We start from the raw sequence: 22,302 nt of genomic DNA on the forward strand, positions 1-22,302 counted from the left end.
CGGCCGCGCGCCCGGAGGAGGAGGGGCGGAGCGGAGTTGGCGGAGGGGGGGGGGCCGCGAGGCGCGCGGCGCGGCGCGGCCGACGTGGGGCTCGCGCTCTCGCGGTCTCTCCCGGGCAGGCGCGCGGGCGCGCGCACTCGCGGGCGCGCGCGCGGACGGCCGGGCGGAGGCAGCGGCTCTCGGAGGCGGTGGCTTCACTTTCCAGGACTCAGGGGCGACCAGAGCAGCAGCCGCGGGCAGCAGCCTCGGGAGCCGGAGCTGGAACGGCCGGGGGCGGCGGCGGCGGCGCTGAGGGTGAGTCCGGGCGGGCGCGAGCGCGGCGGGGACAGGCGTGGCCGGGCGGTCCGGTGCGTGGTCCGGCTTTCGGTGACTAGACGGTCTGCGGGGACACCCAGTACTCGGGGCCTCCCCTGTCCTCCTTCTCCCCGCCTCCGCAGCCCGCTCTCCCCGCTCTTGAGCTCGAGCCCGCGACCTGCGCGGACGCCCCTCCCTCAGGTATTCGCCCGGGCCGGGTCGGTGTCCCCCGCCCCACCCTCGGGCGTCCTCCCTTTCGCGAGCGACCCCCACGTCCCCTCCACGTCGCACGTCTCCGCTTACACCGCTCGCGCCCTAGTTCCTTTCCTCCCCGCTCCCCCGCGTGCCCCATTCTCAGCGCCCCCTCCCTCGAGCCTCCTGCCCCGGTTTCTCGCCCTTTCCACCCCTCCCCCTCCTTCCCATCCACCCCCTCCTGCCTCTCCCCTCCCTGCCCATCTTTTACCGTCTTCTGTGCTCAGTTCCCCATCCTTCGCCACCCTCCCAGCCCCTTCCCTCTCCACCCTTCCAGCCCCTTCCCTCTCCCAGCCGCATCCTGGAACTAAGTCTTTGCAAAAGTACCGGATAAATGTCACAGTGGAAAGTGCCCGGCTTGATCTTTTGCTGTTTTCCCTAATTGCATAATTGCTGCACATGGTGTCCCTCCTGGCGAGTGCCGCCGCCGCCGCACCCCCGTGGCCCGCCCGGGGAAGACCTTGGGGGGGGTGTTTGTGTGTGCACTGGCGTGGAGTGTGTGTTGTACTGGTCTTTTGTGAAGCCTAGCGCTTGTCACACTTTGGAGCCGAAGCCCATTTTTTTCTCGCTGGTCTCTTCTCTGCAGCCCCCACTGGCCTGGTTTGAAACTGGATTCCCCCGCCCCCCCCTCCACCTCCACTTCTCCCCCTCTCTTCTCTCATCATGTTTTGATCCTTTTGCCCTTTACCATTTCTAATGAAGATAAAGCGTAGCTTCTTGCGGCTTACCCCCCCCCCCCCTTACAACCAACCAGAAATGTCCAATCCATCTTCCCTTAAGGAAATTAAGGCCGCTTTAGAAAGACATCATCCTGTGCTCGGTGGCTGTTAGACCTATTTGCATGTTTTTCAAGATTCATCGTTTCGTATTGTGTATACCTTAGAGTCTACTCGGATATTTTTATTTAAAAGTACAAAAGGAAGTGCCACGGGTTACCTTAAATTTTTTTTTTTAAATTCCTGATTCTTTAAAAAGTATGTTTTTGAATATGTGATAATTCAGTCTGGACCTCGGAATCAAAATATTTGTGTTTACTCAGACAGTTTGGATGCTCCTTGGTATATGGGCAGATGCTCTTGATGGAGGGTTTTCATATAATGTCATACCCTATTCTGTCTTCCCTGGAACATAGCACCTTTCTCAAAACATAGGGTGTTCCACAGTTACTTTCTGTGTAAATATCTTTACACTTAAGTTAAAAGTAGAAATTGCTAGATGTGCATATAATATAAATTATTTTACATTTTAGAAAAGTTTAGAAATGTGAGTAGGAAGACAAATAGAGGGAAATCAGATCTCAGAATTAAGCGTTTTCCTGTTGTAAAAGCTCCAAAGAACACTTGCATTTGCAGTTTTATACCATGAGATACAGTTATAAGGTTTATCTGAACAGTAATCAGATTTATGGAGTGAGTATAGTTGCTTTTATGTTATCAGTAATATTTATAACCAAATTATTTCATTTTTATGGAAAATGTGAGTTTCATTTACTATATGTTGCTAATTTCCAGGACTGTAATTCCAACAGAAAGTACATAGCTAATACAGGTTGAAGTAATTTGTGTGTTGAAGAAGGAACAATATCTAAACTCTTAATTTAGCACGTTTGAAGAAAGTCTACCTTACTATTTTATGTTTAGAAACCAAGTTTTACATTGAGTCCAAAGTAAAAATATAAATTGAAATATCTTAATATCTTCAGAACTGTCATTGATTAGTAGCTCTGTTTATAATCCTAGGATTTAAATTTATCTTCCCTCTAGATTAGATGATTGGATCAAATTAGCTATTTAGGAATTAATCTTAAAGATAATTTTTAAATGATGCTTTAGAAGGTAGCATTTAAAGTGTTGTTTTTAAATTTTATTTATTAATTGATTTTTTAGAGAGAGAGAGAAAAACATCGATTTGTTGTTCCATTTATTTATGCATTCATTGATTGATTCTTGCATGTGTCCTGACCCAGTACCGAACCTGAAACCTTGGTGTATCAGGAGGCCACCTTAACCAACTGAGTTACCCCGCCAGGGCAAAAGAGTTTTAATTCACGAATTTTTATTCATTTGTACTTCAGAAAAACACCAACTTTATACCTATAACTAATTAAATGCTTATAGACTATTTTTTCTCCATAAAAAGTAGTTGCCACTTGAATAGTGCAATAATCTTTCCATACTTTTTTCTGTAATTAGTCATTCAAAAAACAAAACCAGCAGAAATTTGCCTTACTCTTGATATTTGAAAAAGATATGAAAACTTTGTTTCTAAAAGGTTCTGCATTGGCTATTAGTGGCCTCCGATGAATTTACTGTCCCTAGGTTATGATTTGGATGAAACAAGTATCTCAGGTCAAAAATGAAAGGAATTTTTTTCTTTATTGTGAAACTATAGAAATTATACACATCTTTTTGGGTACTTTAAATAGTATTTTTAATAGTTCTCTGCTGTTCTGGAGCAGTTTATGAAATTTGGGTTTCAGTTTATAGTTCAGATTAATTATATCACTGAATAGTCTTTTAAGTAATTACATACTCATGGCATTGTTGGGTAGTATGTAAATGCACATAAATAGGAATATTAAGAAGAATGTGTAGCTTTATAATTAATGAAATATACAACTGAAACTCTAGACTTAGTTTATTATACTGAAGCTCCAGCTTTAGTAACAAATAATTTTATTTCATTTAGGTTTCCATGTATTTATCACGTAATGGATTGCTTCTGGTTTAAGATGTAAAAAATTATTTCTCACTCCACATTTCTTAAAATATTGCCAGCAGCATTTTGTTATATCCTAGGGCCTTTTTCTGATAATTGTTCTCTTTCTCACTCTCATGCACGTCTGTTCTATCTAAATACTCTTATGTACATACTTATAAAGTTTTAAACTTCTGATATATTTTAACTGAAAGAAGTAAGCTGAAAAAAATCTTGAGTCCAAGGATGAGAATTAAAATGAAATAAAAATGAGGAAAAAAGCAAGAAATACGTTAGGACTGTTAGAGCTAGATGTGAAACATACTGATAGAAAATTTCAGTATTCTATTAAGTGACTTTAGTGCTCATAAAAGATGTCACAGCTTTGGAGACCGATGCTCTCCATTTATTTACAGAATAGGTAGAAAAGCAGTCAGATTTCCCTGTCAGTGTGTTTTAGAGCTGCTTGGACAGAACTATTTTTGTTTGGCTTGGGGGGAAGGGAGCTGTTGGAGTTGAGAGGGGTGGTGGTGTGTTTGTGTGATATCTTGTTGAAGGCATTAGTATTTTCTTTTGACTCTTCACCTCTCTGTGCTTCCTGAATTTTTCATTCTCTTAGAATGCTTTTTGTTTTTGTTTTTTTTAACCATGAAAATTTCAATTCATTAAAGGTCTATGTGCAAAATCCCTTGATAGAGCAAGCTACAAGTTTGAACCTTTGGCGATGATGAATTTTCATCATTGTCAACTAGCTATACATTTGGACTGGTTATAATAATAAAAAACAGTGCTTTATTTGAGGTAGCTTTCTTTTACCTATTAATAATAATTCTTGATCGTATCAAATTAGTTTATTTCAAGTCCTAACTTGATTAAGAGAAATATAGTATCTTTTTCAAAAGGAATTTGTTCCACTTATCTGTGATTTATAATGGTATATTTTGTCTTGTTAATGTCACTTCTTATAGCTATGTATTTCAGTTTTTGTAAAGAAGAGGTGGCTGAGATGGTAGCTATACTGTGCTCAAAGTGGTTATTAAGTGACAGTAACATGGTGAACATAAGGCCCTTTAGAGTCTAGACATCAGCTTTGTCAGTTTGGTTTTGGGTTTGTCAGTACACTCTAAGCTAGTTGGGTCTTAAGGGATGTATTTTAGTACTCAAATTCAGCAATTGATTATGATAGAATGACAGATGAGAGGGGAAATCCCTTTTCACTTAGTACAATTTTTTATGTCTGCTATCTAGCTTATAACAGGTACCTATGTATCAAGGTATTGAGGAAATTGAGTTGGCAATCAGGGCTGCTTGGGGAGCATGAACTCAGAGCAAAGGGAATCTGAAAGCCTTGAGGGATATTTCAGACTATGGGAGGAGGGAAGAATCCTTCAGTGTCTCAATACAAATCTCCATCTCTTGTGAAACATGGTTGCCTGGTATATTGCTGGATCAATGCTGACACCATCATACAGTTCAGTTTTTATTTAGAATCATGCAAGCCTCTGTTCTTCTGTTACCACAAAGGTTACTGAAAATAATCGATTAGTTGAGAGGATTTTAACCTTAGCCCAGTCCTGAGCATGTGTTCATTGTATGTGGATGGAAAAGTGTCCCTCATTTTTCTGTTCCTATAGCTGATTTTTACTAACCTGTTAGCATTTAGCAAGTTGGCTTACGCACTAGATCAAATTTCTCATGCTTGTGGGACCAAAGGGCCTAGCACAGAGCCTAGTGGAGAGTGGGCCCTCATTTTTATTTTTTTGTAACAGCTGTATTGATTGTAATTCACATACTATAAAATTCACCCTTTTAAAATTTATAACTCAGTGGTTTATAGAGTATGTATAGTTGTACATCACCATTATCTAATTTTGGAACACTTTCACCACCCCAAAAGGAAACTTTGTACCTGTTAATTCTTCCCCATTCTTCCCTCACTCTTAGCCCCTGGCAACCACTCACCAACTTTTCTGTGTGTGGATTTGCTTATTCTGGACATTCATATAAACGGAATCATACAGTTTATGGTCCTTTGTGACTGGCTTCTTTTGCTTAGCATAGTGTTTTCAAAGTTCATCCATGTTGTAGCATGTGGGTAGTGTTCTTCATTCCTTTATAGGGCTGAATAGTATTTATTGTGCGGATGCACCACATTTGGTTTATTCATCAGTTAATAGACATTTGAGTTGTTTCCCCTTTTTGGTTCTCTGAATAATGTTGCTGTGAATATTTTGTGCATATATTTTACATGTTTTCATTTCTTAGTACATTTTGAATGGATGAAAGAAAAGTTTTGTTAATTCCCGAAGCTGTTTTGTAAATGACCAATTTATTCATTTTATATTAGCCTTACTTGTTCTACTTTGAGGCTCATTTCCTGTCTATTTTTGAGGCACCTTGTTAATAGTCCTCCCACAACTGAATAAATGCTTTTTTCTTCTTTAAACTAGGATCTAAAATGTCCACTGAGGCACAAAGAGTTGATGACAGTCCAAGCACTAGTGGAGGAAGTTCTGATGGAGACCAACGTGAAAGTGTTCAGCAAGAACCAGAAAGAGAACAAGTTCAGCCCAAGAAAAAGGAGGGAAAAATATCCAGCAAAACAGCTGCTAAATTGTCAACTAGTGCTAAAAGGTACCTTAGTTATTGTAACCTTTTTATTTTTAGTATCAATTTATTGTCTTAAGTTCTGTCTGTTGCATTTTTTTGGTGGGGGTGGGGGGGTGGCCCATGAAGTTCATGGATTTTTCTTCAAGATTATTTCTTTTACATGCTTTTAGTTGTAGGCAATATGAACTTTTTGGTATTTAAAGTCATTTAAACAGCATGGCACATTAATAAAATACACATCCGTAGTGTGTTTGTGTGTGTTTATGTAGGTGAACATATAGAGGAAAATGAATGTTAAAGTGTGATGATTTGATTTATAGTTACTTGACCATAAATATCTTATTCTGTTTAGTAATACTGAATGATTGTATATTTTCTATTATCCCCTGTTAGTAAAGTGAGAAATGCCAGAGTTTACAACAAATGCGTCTTGGTTTCATTATGTTAGGCAGTGGGTCAGTCTTGGTACAGATTTTCTTTTTTCTCTAGAAAATAGATATATCTGGAAGTTAGATATTTGAAGGATCCTCTATTGCCACATCAGTTGCTTATGATCATTGGCATGTCATTGGATTCAGCAGAGGGAATCTGCTTTAATATTGTCATTTTATTGAATATCTCTTGGAAAATAGTTTAAAGGAGAATTAAATTTAGTAGAGTCTTAATCCTGTAATTTAATATTCTTGTTTTGTTTTAATAGCTCTTTATATTAAAAAGGAAATATATGTAAAAGCAGTCTGTAAATTTTAAGCAGTCTAAAAATTGTCTGAATGCTGAATGATGGCTTCTTCACATTTTATTGGAGAGTGTGGATTAGGGGGAACTCCTTTCCCAAAGATCAAAAACCATTATGGTCTAGTAGACCTTGTTTCCCTCTGACCTAGTCAGTCCTCAGAATTGGGAAGAAGCTTCTCAGGCCGTCTGGTGAGACGTGACTTTTTAGGGAGAGCTGTTGGAGTGATGTTGAGTGGTCAGCATTCCAGGGACTAAGGTAGTCAGTTTCTCCTTCCCATAAGTATGTTGCTGATTCTTTTCTTCTGTTGAAGGAGTTGTGTGAAAGTCAGCCTTGAACTTTAAACCTTTAAACCTCTATACTGGAACTTGCTAGTGTGGGGGAAAGGGTTCAGTTTATTTTTGCTATCACACCACAAGTCCAGCAAGCTTCAGTTGGCTAACCCTACCCCTCTGCTTCTTGGCCACAACACAAAATGACCTGCTGCTGGGAAATGGGGGATGGAATTAGGATGAATTAGAAAGGTGGGGATGGAGAAAATATGACAGTTAGATGAAGGAAAGGAGTTTAGAGGTGGATGGATCAGGGATATTCAAGTACTGATTGTGGTCCTATGAAATGAGGAAACACTAATTCAGTCCTCAGCTTCTGATAGTGAGGGTCTTTACAGGGCCTCTGCAGTTCGTCAGAAAAGGGAGAGGATGGACTGGACAGGTCCGCGGGATGTAGGATCTGGAGAGAGCTTCTGCCAGGTCTGTGCTCTGCTCCCCTGAGTTAGCAAAGACTCTTGTCTATGTTCATGAGGCCCTGCCTTTTCCCTTGACTGGCAGCATCGCCATAAAATACCTCAAAATACTTCTTGGATGAAGTATCAGATGCCACCTTCTCCTTCAGAAAGAGTAAACTGTGTGATGTGTGAAGTGAAGATGACGCGAGAGTTTTCAAGTACGTGGATCTTACACTTCATTTTATTATTGTGTACAAAGTGTAGATTATATATTGAAACCTGGTTTTTCTCCCTCACCTTTAAATAGGGGTTAAAACCTAATTTTGAGATGGCGTGTGTGCCTGATTGTCACCTAATAGAAATTGGTATTATTGCATTGGTGAAAGTAAGAGGATATGTTTATTGATTTTAGAGAGAGAAATATCCATGTGAGAGAGAAACAGATCAAACATAGATTGATTGCCGCCCATATGCTCCCCAACAGGGGACCGAAACCAAAACCTGACCTGGAATCGAACCGCAACCTTTTGGTGCATGGGATGATGTTCCAACCAACTGAGCCACCCTGCCAGGGCAGAGTATTTTTTGAGTTGCTTCTTGGCCAAAAGAATCCCTCCATTGACAAATTTATTCTTGTGAATCTGTAATTTCAAATTGTGACTCATGACCTTCCTGTAAGTAGTCTTTGGGTGGTTTGGTGACAGTGACTTAGTCATTTACCATTTAAAAAATATTTTTAATTTTTTTAATTTTTAATTTTATCTTTATTGTTGAAAGTATTACAGACGTCCCCTCTTTTCCCCTTATTGACCACCTCCACCCCTCTCCCGCCCCCTCCCTACCATTTGTTTTATTTTTATTTTATTTTTTTAGTCCTCACCCGAGGATATTTTTTCCATTGCTTTTCAGAGAGAGTGGAAGGGTGGGGAGAGAGATACATAGATGTGAGAGAGACACACCAATTGGTTGCCTCTGGCATGCTCCCTGACCGGGCAGGGGATTGAGCCTGCAACTGAGGTGGCGTGCCCTTGACCGGGAATCAAACAACTGCGACCCTTCAGTTTGTGGGCCACACTAGCCACTGAGCCAAACCAGCCAGGGCTGCAGTGACAGATTTTGACGTGACTAATTCCATAAAATATTTGTTTTGAGCTCTTTCTTGAATCAATTGTACTGCTGTTTCATGTGTTGACACGTCTATAAATATGAATTTTAAGTCACATTTACTCCATATTAACTTTGTTCAGAGTAGACATTGTGATTTTGTTGGACTAAAACAGTCTAGGTATTTGTTGAAGAAAAAATCCGCGTATAAGTGGACTCATGCAATTCAAACTCATGCTGTTCAAGGGTCAGCTGTACTACATATCTGTGATTCTAAGAGACCATTGATTTTTAAGACACTCTCAAATGATCATGCACATCAAATGTAAGATGCACCCTGATTCATAAACATTAAAAAGTTTTAAATGTATATTTAGAATCAAGAAAATACAATAATTACAAAAGATTAACTATAAAGAATACTACTTCATCCTCATGTGGAAAATAAACAAAATTCGCACTGGATACAGTAGAATCCACCTTTCAGCTGAACTAAAATTTAGACTCTAAAACCAAATATCATTCCTAGGAGTCCACTTATATGTGGATTTTTTCCCCTTCAGTAAATACTTGTACTGTTTTTGTTCCACAGTTGGGAGTCTCAGATGTGGAAGGCCAATTGTATCCATTGGTCTATGCCATTTTATATAGGGACTACAGCATTTTATATGGGGACTTTAGCATGCACACATTTTAATATATGAGAGGTGGTCCAGAACCAATCCCCTGCGATTACCAAGGGAGGGTAGTTAAGTTTTGCAGGAGTTAAAAGTTATACATGAATTTTTGAACTGCAGTTGAAAAAATCATTTGCTGGGAGAAGAAACAAGATGGCAGCGTAAGTAGCAGCTGCACCTACCGCCTCCCGCATCACATCAGAATTACAACTAAAATACAGAACAACCATTGTTCAGAACCTCTTGAAATATGGCTGAACAGAAGCCCTACAACCAGGGAACTGAAGAAGCACCGAGAGCAGTAGGAGGGCCAGAGATACGGGGGGGTTGGGGCTGAATCGCAGAGACTCGGCCACCCGGTGCCATGGGTTAAACCCAGGAGGGACATCTTGGTGGTGGGGGTTTCCCGGAGGAGTGAGGGGTCCCAGCCCCACATCAGGCCCCCATCCCAGGGCTCCAAGGCTGGGAAGAGACGTCCCCACACCCCGGGCTGTGAAACCCAGTGGGGACTATCGATGAGGGACGTGGAGTTTGCCGGAGCCCCAGGCAGCTCCTCTTAAAGGGCCCACGCACGGACTCACTTAGACGCGCTCCCTCTGAGCCCCAGCACTGGGCAGCAGCTTGAAAGGAACCTGGGACACTTGGGGAGGAACTAACCTACCTGAAATTGGGGTGAGAGGTGGAGGGGCACCTTTCTTTTAGGCAGAAGAGCTGGCAGAGGCCGTTTCTCCTTTGGCCAGCCCTCCCTGCACACAGCTGGCAGGCAGGAGCCATATTTGAATTGCCAGCACCTGACTCACACCTTTGGCCCCACCCTGTGATTCCCGGAGGCCCTGTCCCTCCCCACCTTCAGGCTCATCTAGGCCATTTCTAGTAGCTTTTCTAGCCAAGTGGCCTCTGGAGCCTCATGCTTAGGACTTTCCTAAAATCCCTCAAACAAGCAACATCATGCCGCATAGGGCTTGATAAGTGGCCCCAGGCCTGGCACTAGCGGCAGCCTGCATTGGTTCATAGCTTGGCCTTTCCTGGACAAGGCCAAGCCCAGCACAAGTAGCAGCCAACTACAGTTTGCTGTGTAGCTCATGCTGGGTGGCCCTGGGCAAGGCACTGGCAGAGGCTGACTTTGCACCTCCCAGGAGTCCCCAGAGACAGTGCATCTGGTGGTCAGACTCGACCATGCTGGATTACAACCCTACCACATCCATGAGTGACACACTCAAGGGGCACACTTGGTGAACATCAAAGCTCCACTGAAGTAAATCCTGCTCCATAGGGGTGTCTCCAGCACAGCAGCTCTTTGGCTGTAGTTGCAGCCAATTGGCCTGGGGGTCAGTTCCTCCCAGTGACGCCAACAGTGACCAAGGCTTAACTACAACAGGGCAGTGCACACAGCCCACACAGGGAAGCACCTAGAAGGCCCAGCTCGGGTGACTGAGGAAGCTCAGCCACTGGACACTACAGGACGCCTTCTACACAAAGCTATTCTACAAATTCCAGGAGACATAGCAGCTCTACCTAATACATAGAAACAAACACCAGGAAGCAGCCAAAATGCAGAGGCAAAAAAAACATGTCACAAAGGAAAGAACAGAAGAAATCTCTAGAAGAGGAACTAAATGAAATAGATCCAAGCAAGCTAACAGATACAGAGTTCAGAATTTTGTTTATAAGGATCCTCAACCATATTAGTAAGAGTATTATGAAAATAACTGAGAACATCGATGACATAGTAAAGTACCAATTTGAAGGGTACAGGAACTGAAATGAATAATTTACATGGAATCAACAGTAGAGTAGAGGACGCTGAGAATCAAATCAGCAATTTGGAACATGAGGAAACAAAAAACACCCAACCAGAAGAGCAAAAAGAAAAAAGAATCCAGAAATATGAAGATAGTATAAGGAACCTCTGGAACAACTTCAAGAGGCCCAACATTCGTATTATTGGGGTGCCAGAAGGGGAAGAAAGAGACCGAGAAATTGAAAACCTATTTGAAAAAATAATTACAGAAAACGTACCCTACCTGGGGAAAGAAATCGACTTACAAGTCCAGGAAGCACAGAGGGTCCCAAACAAGAGGAACCCAAAGAGCAAGACACATCATAATTAAAATGCCAAAGGTTAAAGACAAAGAGAGAATCTTAAAAGCAGCAAGAGAAAAGCAGTTAATTACCTACAAGGGAGCACCCATACGACTGTCAGCTGATTTCTCAACAGAAACTTTGCAGGCCAGAAGGGACTGGCAAGAAATGTTCAAAGTGATGAAAAACATGGAACTGCAACCAAGATTGCTCTACCCAGCAAAGCTGTCATATAGAACTGAAGGTCAGATAAAGAGCTTCATAGATAAGAAAAAGCTAAAGGAGTTCATCACCACCAAACCAGCACTACAGGAAATGTTGAAGGGTCTTCTTTAAGAAGAAGCTAATGAACAGAAGAATCTGACAGACTAAATAGATCCAGAGACATTGACGCATGCAACAGATGATCATATTTCAGAACAAATTGGGAATGGGATTGGAGGGTGGGAAGAGATTAACCAAAGCAGTTATATATATATATACATAACCCATGGACACGGTGAACAATGGGGTGAAGGCCTGGGGAGGGGGTGGGAACAAGGTGCAGGTGGTCAGTTGGGGGGAAAAAATACTTTCAACAATAGAGATAAATTAAGATTAAAAAAATCATTTGTTGAGGTTAAGATCTATGGTAAGAACTAATCTACCTATGAAATTGCCTAATTTATAAATTAAACTTTATCATAAGTACATAGGTATAGGAAAAAACTTAGTACCTATAATTCTGTACTATCTGAGGTTCATGCATCCACTGGGGGTTTTGGACAGTATCCCCTGTGGATAATGGGAGGTGTCTACTGTGCCACCATTCAGAATTAAACTCTAAGCTTATTATTTGCAATGGCTCTATGCTTCCTAGGTTAATTCAGAGGATATAGTGAGATTTAAAAATTTTTAGTAATCAGTTGAATGATGTTTTTTTCTTGAGAATAAGTTTATTTTGGAAGCTTTGACCAGTTGATTCAATTGGTTAGGATAGGGGTTCTCAAGTGACTGAGGAATGCAGCCCGTAGCGGAATATAGAAAGTCATCTAGGTGGGATAAAGGGTGTGTTTGTTTTGTTTTTTTAAAGTAACTGCCAAGAAAACCCCCATGTAAAAATCCCCATGTTCATATAGTCATGTTCTACTTGGCTCTGAGTAAGTTACTGAATTTTCTTTAACCTTAAATACCTGTGTGTTTTTAAACATGTCACTACATATACACTGCTTCATTTCTCTGAACTATTAATCCAATATGTTGATGTTAAAATGAGTGCTTCATATGTCTCCATTTTGTATAATATTGTTACCATATTCTTCAATTAAATCGCAATGAATCAAGATTGTTATTCCCCCGCCACCACCCCCCTTTCTTTTTAGCAGTGACAGTCACAGGCAGTAGTACTCTTACCATTCCTGGAACAATTAAGGTTTTAGGTAAGGTCTCAGACACTGAAATTTAGTCTGTGTTTTGCTTCTGACTTTTTTCAGAAACTATGTACAGTTGCCGAATTCTGTATCATAATAACCATAAAAGTGGCACTGCCAGGTGGAAATTGGAAATTTAGGCAGTTGTCTAGTAGTTGATTTGTGTCTAAAGAAGTAATTTTGTCTTAAAAGTTCTGATAAGAGAGAGGTCTTTTTGTTTGTTTGATTTAGCAAAATAATTGTCTTTCATCTTAGTAGCTCATAATAGCTAACCTTAGTTTCCTTATCTTTTAAATGGGGACTCACAAACCAGTAATACTTAGAGAATTCTGTGAGATTTATTTAATTCACTTTTAATAGTCTAAGATCATCATGTGCAAGGTACACTGTAAGTGAATTATTGATACTTTTTCGTTTTTCCGCACCCTAAGGGACAGTGCCTGAAATAGCTACCTTCCTTTACCCCATATGTCAAGACTGAGAAACTTAGTATATACCATGATCACAACTCTTGAGATAGAATTGAATTGCTGTTATTGAAAACAGCAGGCCATCTTGCAACCATTTAAATAGCAATTCTTAGTATAATCTCTTTTTTGTCAAGAGAAATACAACCATTTTTAGGTATAATATATTGACTCATTGCTCAAAGTTGTCAAATTTATCAGTAAATTGCTTATTGTATTGAATAATTAGATTTGGAATTATAGAGTCTGGAGGGGTTCAAGTTCCATAATAGAATTCTATGTCAGAAAATTATGATATATCAATTTTTTTAAACCAAAACGGACAGTGTAAGCATAAAACAAGATGAGTTATTAGAAAATTCCCAAAGAAGTTCTTTTTGTTACAAATAGTTTTCTTTGACATGCTCTTTTGAATGCCTGTTCTTTTGTTCCTCTTAGTTTAAAAACAATTTGTAAAAGTTATTCATGTTTCTGGTAACAAATTAAACATTACAGAGACATTTTTTAATGGAAAGCAACAGTTTTCTGTCCAAACACCCTCCTATCCCAATTTTATTCCCTTGAAGCAAACTCTTTTTAGCTGTCTCTGGGTTTAGTCCTGTTAGTTTTCTGTAGAACTCTAAATAATATACTTAGATCTATCTGTTGAATTAACATAAATAATATCTTTTGACTTCTTGCTATGAAATTTGAAGATGTAGTTTGTTTACCTACTCTTCCTTCCTTTTCACTCCTCCCAGTTAAAGATATCCCCTATTTCTTATTCCTTCAAATTTCAACAGTATTTCTTGGTTCCCTACTTTGTAAAATGGGGATATTAATACCTTTGTTCTCCCTTCCATCCTTCATCCACTTTTAGCTAGTTTCTATTAGCTACACTTAATTTTACATCTTCAAGGTTAGTAACATTTACATTGTATAGTGTAACTACAACCCATTATCTGTGCTTTATCTCAGTAAAAGACCAATACATTGTATGAACATTTACTATAATTAAATATTCAGTGCTAGACCAAACAGGATGTTAGAATTAGATTTCCTACAAGTCCAATATCATGATCTCTAGACTACCCAGTGAGTCATAGCATTTAGGCAAAATATATAAAATCTCTCTTTCCCCCGCCCCCAACATCTGTTAATTAAAATTACATTTTATTTTTTAAAAATATATCTTTATTAATTTCAGAGAGAGGAAAGGAGAGGGAGAGAGAGAGATAGAAACATCAATGATGAGAGAGTCATTGATCGGCTGCCTCCTGCATGCCCCCAACTGGGGATCAAGCCCGCAACCCGGGCATGTGCCCTGACCGGGAATCGAACCCCGATCGCATGGATCCTAGGTTGATGCTCAACCGCTGAGCCACGCCCGGCCGGGCACTTTACATTTTAGTTAGCTTCATATTTGATCTGTGATTTTCTTACAGAGGTGTTTTTCTTCTGGGATTTCTGGTTGTCTTTTTTTTCCCCTTTGAATAATGTACTTGGTTATATTTTCATGCACTCTGCAGCCCCCTTTTGGCCATCTCAACTTGTTTAATTTACACCATCCACTTTGTCTTCCAGAAATACATTGACATTTCTCATTTATTGGTGATCTCCCCCTTATTTTTTCACTTTCTGTATCTTCTCTCCCACCAGGTGGGGTCCTGAAAGAGTGGGAAGTGAATGTGTGTGTTCAGTTTGCTATCTTTAACCTGGACTTACCCATTTAAAGTGCCTGTTTTATACTTTTGTGTGAAATCCATAAAGGGTGTTCTCCTATATCAGATCTTTGAGATGTCTCTCGTTTCATTGTGGACAATCTGTGCTTTACATGCCTGTAAACATATCATAGAATCCATATGAGAAGACAATCATGTTTTAAATATAAAAGAGATCATGGAATTTGTCCTGGGTAACTTCTTCATTTCTATAGGACAGAAAAGTGAGGCTGAGAGGGAGTAGTTTGAGCAGTCTTTTTAGCCAGGAACTCTCATGGCAGAATTAAAATGAAAGTTTTTTTGGCTCTGAATTTATTAGTCTTGCTCTACTTTATAATGCCTTCTCAACCTTAAGTCACATGGCTTAGAGAAGTGAAAATTACATTAGTGACATGCAGTTCCGAAGTTTGTGCCAGTCCTCTTGGAGGAGTCACATCTATTTTGGTAGTTCCATTTGTTGTCTTGAAAAAGATGTAGAATGAAATTGAGAGTAAATATTTTTGTTCACATTTTCGTTTTTTAAGGTACTTTAGTCAGCTGCCATACTATCAAAATAATTAACCAGACAGCAGGCATCCAAGAGTAGTGAATCTCATATTTAAAAACCAAGGCAAAGGAGAAGAAATGCTTTTGAGAATTTTTTTTGTCTTTGGTTTAATGAAGCCAATGTTTAATAATGCATAAATGATAGTTAAGAGATTGCTAAGTATGGTCTTACAGAACAGTGTCGCACTGTTAGCCTTTGTGTATGTATACAGGAAGTCAGGTACAGTTAAAAATCAAAGTTGAAAATAACACAAGACAAAAGCAGTTTTTTTTTTAAAAAAAGTTCTTTTTTCCTTCCATGGAGTTCATCTGTGCTGCTTGCACAGGCTGCATGCTCTGATAGTGGCCAATCTTTTACCCTTTTGTAGGTGCAGTGTCAAAATTGTGATAGAAATTTGTACTTTGTTATTGTATTTGGTCATTTATACTGTGTTAGGATTTCAGATTAAAAACACACAAATGGAAAATATTAGTGTAATTTTAACATAGCTTTCTTTGTCTTTATTTTAAAGAATTCAGAAGGAACTTGCAGAAATTACATTGGATCCTCCTCCCAACTGTAGGTAAGTACTTGTGGATTTTATTTATTCTCATCTTTTGTAGAAGTTATAATTGAACTTGTTGGTCTGATGTGCAACAATATTAGTCTTATTATTAGTAAGCACATTATTAGATTTGGATTTAAATGGCTGTGGAAGACTGGTGGTGGTGATTTCTGTGTATAAGTGAATATTCAGCAAGTATGTTTGTAGTGGTAGAATGGAATTGCCAAAAATAGAGCAATGGAGTAACAATAAGATAATGAAATCATACGGTAACAAATACAATTATCTTTTAGTGGAAGAGGTGTTAGGGCCTTAAATGATTTCTTTAATGATAGAATAATAGTGTAACTAAAATATTTGCTGTTTGATAATCATTCAGTTGTTATCTAGTTGGAAATTGATTTTTTTTAAAGTGCCAAAACATTAAATGTTCTTTCTGGTTTACATTATTTCTTAAAGTCATCAGTAGTGACTAAGTAAGAATGGGTGATTTGAGGCAGTGATGTTAAATTTAAAACACTCTCTCCTTTCTGACCACATGTCATCAATTTTCTGGTCAGAGTTTACTTATAGGAAGTATAGGCACTTGCCTGGAAATGATTAATGATATACAGGTACACAGAGGAAGAGGAGAAGAATAACCTCCAGTTTTATACTCTATCTTCAGTCTGGTGCGGTAGTTGGAAGATGGCTGTTTGGCTATTTTAAGACACTTCTTTCGTTTGATCTGAGGTCGGCATTGGAACCAGGCCAATACAGAGTTTTTATAGTTTAAATTGGTAGTCTTGTGGATTGAAGGTGAGAGGGTGGATTACAGGAAAATGTTTCCAATATTGAATGCAGGTAGAATTTATAGTTTGGTCTGATTTCTGATTTTACTGATCTTATTTTTATGTGAAAGTAAAGATAGCAACTACAGATATTAGTGAAAGTGAAAATTTTGCAGATATCTATATGTTGATAGTTGGCTAGTTGACAACTATTTTGTGTAGGAAAAGTTTTAATAAGGTTTATTATGTTGTTGGTGAATCTGATACGGTTCTTCACATGAGAGTCATATACAGTATATAAACTTACAATAATGTTCAAAGAATGTTTCACTCAATTACAATATGTTTCTTTGTTAGGTAAAACTGTTTAACAGTAAGACTTCTTGTCACACTTAAGACTGTGTTACACACTTAAGCTGTTTCAAATCTACAGATCATTATTTAGGCTGTGGTGGCCAGTTGATGTAAGTGGATTGATCTGCAGAAGAACTCAAGTTTGAATTAAACCCAAAATCCTGTTTCTTAGGATAATATTTACTTTAATTGTTTGAGTCTTTGTTTTTAAATAAACTGTTTTGCCACATATATTGTTTTTGTAACCTTACAAACAGTAGATTTTTGATAAGTAATTTATATACTTGCTTAAACTTTGACATTATTGGCAAAATAAACTACTTTGTTTTAATGAGCTTCTTTAAGGCTTATTTTTGATAATTGAAATCCACATAAAATATCATGTGATGGTTAGACTGCAACGTTGCTCTCAGATATATTATTTTCTAAAACATTACTCTGATTTAACCTTGACTTATTACAGATAATAATTTAACTTTGATTAAACCAACATATTGTAAACATGCCTGAAAACTTAAGTCTGAGGAAAGAAACTACATAATGGTTATTATTTAAATAAAATAATTAAACCAGGGTTCTATTTAAAGTAAAAATGAAAAGTTTATAGTGTCATCTTTTTTTAAAAAAATTATTGTTGAAAGTATTACAGATGCCCTCTTTTTCCCCCATTTACTCCTTCCACCCAGCACTCCCCCCCCCCCCCCGTTTAGTGTCATCCTAAATTTGGAGATTTACTTTTTCATTGAGCTTTTTAATTAATGATATCATTGCTGGTTACATAAGTTTTTTATAAATGAAGCATTTTTAAATGTGATGTCACACATAATAAGCTCTTCAAACGGTTTCAGGAAAGATACCTATTTTGTTGTATTTCCCCCCTCCCAGTTTTATTGAGATATAATTGACATATAGCATTGTAGAAAGGCACAGGCATACCTTGAAGATTTTGTAGGTGCAGTTCCAGATCACTGTAATAAAGAGAGTGTCTCAATAAAGCAAGTCGTAATCTTTTGCAGATGGAAGGTCTTGCCTTCAATTTGTAAACACATCTGTGAAGGCCATTAAAGTGAAGCAGTATAAAATGAGGTATGCCTGTACTTACTTTAATTAATTTATTTGCTTATGGGAATTTGCAAGGAAATCCATTTAATGGTATAAAGATTGGATAGCCAATAAGTTTGCTTTAGAAGCGAGGCTGAAGTCTATGGTGCAGTGGCTTTGGTTCCTTTTTTGATCCAGAGTAGTTGATTGGGCTGCATCAGGCAGAGGTGAAGATCCTATCCACTACTTTCATGTACGTGGTGCCCCCCTTTGGCAAGTAAAGGATCTTCTATGCTGTTGCTGATTGGTAAGTGGTGATTAGTTCTACGTTCTCAATGTTCTTGTGTTACTTAAAATAGATGTGTTCTGTGTGTTTGTTAAGTGGATTACTGTGGTTTTTTGATTGTTTGGTGTCAAATATTTGATTGTGGTTTATAGTAATTCTGCCTATCTATATTTCAGTGAGAATGTGGTTACTGTCTTCAGAAAGAGAAACTAGAACATACTTTTAGGTTGGCTTGTTTTTGGCATAATAAAGTTTAACAGTGCTTTTGTAGTTGGTTTTTAAAAAGTTCTGTGCTGACTGCATATCTGTCCTAATCCCTATAATGAATTAATTTCTAGAAGTCTAGTAAATTAAAGCTGTCTGCCTAATAGGAGTCAAAATCCCATTTCTCTAATACTTCCTTTGTGTGTTACCTTTCCCAGTAACACATGCCTCACAAAACCTTTTGGCTGCTTGGGTAGTGGTGAGCTTGCTGTCACAGATAAAAATTATGTGTGAGGGAAATCTATGGGTTTACCTGTTTAGGCAGTTGGAGTGGAGAAGGATTTTTATCTATTGTCTGGGTGGGAGTGGGTGGGTGTCACATTCCACTTAGAGTGTAGCTTATTGTTATTTTCTGCAGCCTTAACAGACTAGTACAGCCCAGTTCTGTGTGTATGTCAGATTAGAGGTGGGACTTCTGAATTTTGGTGCATCTCTTATATGATGTCCAGTTAAGCAATTCTTGGAATCAAATTGAAGGAACTAACTAGCATGTGTTTAAGTATTCTGTGAGTCTGTATTTGAACTTGCTGTGGATATAAAATCTCCCTGAATTAACATCACTTGGTGTAAGTAGATAACTTTATGTAAGGCATTTTTAGAGGAAGTTAACTCTACTGTAATATTGTTTAATTCTTTTTCAGGTTTTGAATGAACCTAAATATTATTTTAAAAGAGTATCCACAAAGTACTTTGATAATAGGTCGAATTATTTCTTCTTATAGGAAACACATGCCTGTACATCTTTCAGTTTTCTTCTCACTTTTTTGTTGTTCTTGAGGTAAAAATGCAACAATATAGTTTATTTTAAAGCTGGGTTAAATTACAAGTTTTTAAAAATTACAATATAAGAGTTAAAGTTTAAAAACCAAACTTTATGATACATCTAAGAAAAAAGTTTGCTTATCTGTAGAGTTATACATACAGAAAATTATACGTAATTTGGGTGAAATTTGGTTATATACTTAAGTATTTCCTATAAATAGTGGAATATATTTGCTTGGCCTCAGCTCTTATCATGGATAACATACTTGACCCATAAGATTTGCAAGGGCTCTCTTTTGAGGTCTCTGCAGATTCATAAATGTTCTCCTACTACCACCTGAGTTGGATGTGCCGCGCTGTTGGTTAGCATTGCTTACTACCTCAGTGCCTCACACACCAGCTGGATTGAGTGCGTAAAATTCATGCTGTACCTTTGCAGAGTTCTAACAGAATTGCTGCCTCTTGTAAATGACTGTATTGTGACTTTCAGGATTCTTTACAGATTGTCAAAAGCACAGATCTTAAATCTGTAAATGTGCTAGTTAGTGTGTTCATTTATATGTCCTCGATGCTAGTGCAAAACTGTTAGCTTGCTAGAAAAATCGCCAAATTAAAATTTAAAAAATTTTGTCATCCAAGGATAACTTGTTCTTCTGTATTGCAGAGAAGCTAAATTCAAATTCTAGTATGATCTGATACTGTCCAATTTTGTATTAGCTTTATGAGCATGGAAATGGGACAGAGATTCTTACTACTTTTTGAAAGTAAACTATGGTACAATGATTGTTTTGGGTTTTGATTTTTTATTTAGTACTTGAGCAAGTAAAAGGAGGAAATACTTAAAAAGAGGAAGTAGTTCAGTTATACTAGCAGTTTTCACTTTTTATTGGTATGTTTCAATGATCTACATTCATTGAACACAGGCTGTGCTTTACTTTTTAAAATAATTGTTATAGCTTTATTGAGGTGTAAAGTGTAAAATTCAGGGGCTTTTAGTATACTCACAGAGTTGTGTAACCATCACAAGCAATTTTACAACATGTTTATCACCCCAAAAGATACACTATACCTCTTAGCAGTTACTGCTTCCTCATTTCCTCCCAACTCTCCCACCACCCAGCCCTAGGCAACCATCCTCTGCTTTCTGTCTCTGGATTTGCCTGTTCTGGACAATTCGTATAAATGGAATCATACAACATGTGGTCTTTTGTGACTGGTTTCTTTCATGAAACAATACTTTCAAGGTTCATCCATGTTGTAAGGTACATCAGTGTTGTATTTCTTTCTGTCTCTATAATATTCTGTTGTATAGGTGTACTATATTTTACTTATCCAATTATCAGTTGATGGACATATATGTTGTTTTCACTTTTTGGCTATTTTGAGTATTGCTATGAACATTTGTGTACAGGTTTTGTGTGGCATTAGTTTTCATTTCTATAGGAGTGAAATTGCTGGATCATACAGTAAATTTGTTTAACATTTTGGGGAACTGCCAGATTATATTCCAAAGTGGCTGTACCATTTTACCTTCCTACCATCAATGCGGAGAGCTCCAATTTCTTCACAGCCTTGGCAGTTGTTATTGTCTGTCTTTTTGACATTTTAGAGTTTCAGGCTTATGTCCTCATTTTCCTCCCTTCTTTTATGATGTTTAAGGTGTACTCCTTGGTTACTGCCAAGAAAGAGTATACAAGATTGGCAAAAGTAGGTTTATAGTTGCAGTACGTGAAATAGTTTATTCTTGTATTGTTATTTATTTATTGTATTATTTGTATTACAGCTGTAAACCTTCTTTTCCCCACCCCATATGGATGGTTTTCTTTTTGCCTTTACCTTGAGGCTGACTTTTCACCTGGGGCACAACCAACATAGAGCCTTAAAGGGGTTGTGATTTTAGATGGGGAACTTTCAGATGTCCTTGTTTGCTGTAATAAACAGTAAACCTTTACTTCAAAACTGTACTTGGGGAAGACATAACTATTTCAGTTTTTTACTTTCTTGTTTCAAAATGTTATTTTTTACATCTGCCTTTAACCATAGGTTTAAAAATGTTTATTTCATAATAAAAGAAAATGTTGAGTGTGATAAAGTGAGTTTAGTGCCCATTACTTTTGGTCTTTGATATATATTTTTTCTATTATTTGTTGTTTTAAGACCAGTACAAGAATGTGGTTGGAAAAAACTTATATTAAATGATCACACTGGGATTACATTTTATAATAGCAACTGAACATTTTATCACTTGTTTTAGTTTGCCCAGTTTTATAACTGGTTATTATTTCAGATTTATTACCTAAGCACTTTAGATAGAAAGTGTAATATTACTCTCTAACATGTAATATTTTAATTCCCATAGCTATTTTATCTTTTAAGATGTCCTGGAAACTATTTTTTTAGCACACCCAAAGCATTTCTTTATAGTGATTATTACATTTATTGACTTAAATATATTTTATCAACTGAGCATTATTGCAAATAACAAGTAAAACTATTTTGTTAGTTTGTTAGTATTTTATTTTGAGAACAATACAAATTTTGATTTTTAAATTTATGTTGTCAGTTTGCTTTTTGACTATGGTTTTTGTAAGTATTCATTTGGAACTGTTTATTTAGAATGTCTACATACTTTAGGGACTTACTGGGATGCCTTTAAAGATATATCTCAATCTATATTTGTGTAGAAGCAGCATGTTGTTCTAAAACATATAATAGAATCAGGTAAAGCCATAAGCTAAAATTGATTTTCTGTTCTATTATATAGCAGGTAGACTCTCTCCACTCTCACCTGTATGGAAGATGAAGCCTAGTAATAATTTGAAACCACCAAAAGGAGAACCAGAACCCTCATACAGGAGCTAAAATTTCTGCCTTGGCACCTTCTATTCCCTCCACCTAGAATTCAGCGCCCCTCCTATCCTGCACTCCACTGTTGTCAGTTGTCCTACTGCTTCATATTACAGCCATTGTTCCTATTTTACG

At 38.1% G+C, this 22,302-nt stretch overlaps 1 protein-coding gene across 1 annotated transcript in view; it reads left to right on the forward strand.

Annotated features, from left to right (window-relative positions):
- Positions 1-55: 55 nt before the first annotated feature.
- Positions 56-22,302, forward strand: part of UBE2E2 (ubiquitin conjugating enzyme E2 E2) — a 212,642-nt gene continuing 190,395 nt past the window's right edge. Inside the window, exons 1-3 of the mRNA XM_081160370.1 lie at positions 56-294; positions 5,694-5,877; positions 15,811-15,861. Of these exons, the coding sequence (XP_081016496.1) occupies positions 5,702-5,877; positions 15,811-15,861 (227 nt within the window). The 5' untranslated portion in view covers positions 56-294; positions 5,694-5,701. The remainder of the gene's footprint in view (positions 295-5,693; positions 5,878-15,810; positions 15,862-22,302) is intronic.

This window comes from Miniopterus schreibersii, assembly GCF_964146895.1.
Source record: "Miniopterus schreibersii genome assembly, chromosome: 15".
Classification (NCBI taxonomy): Eukaryota; Metazoa; Chordata; class Mammalia; order Chiroptera; family Miniopteridae; genus Miniopterus; species Miniopterus schreibersii.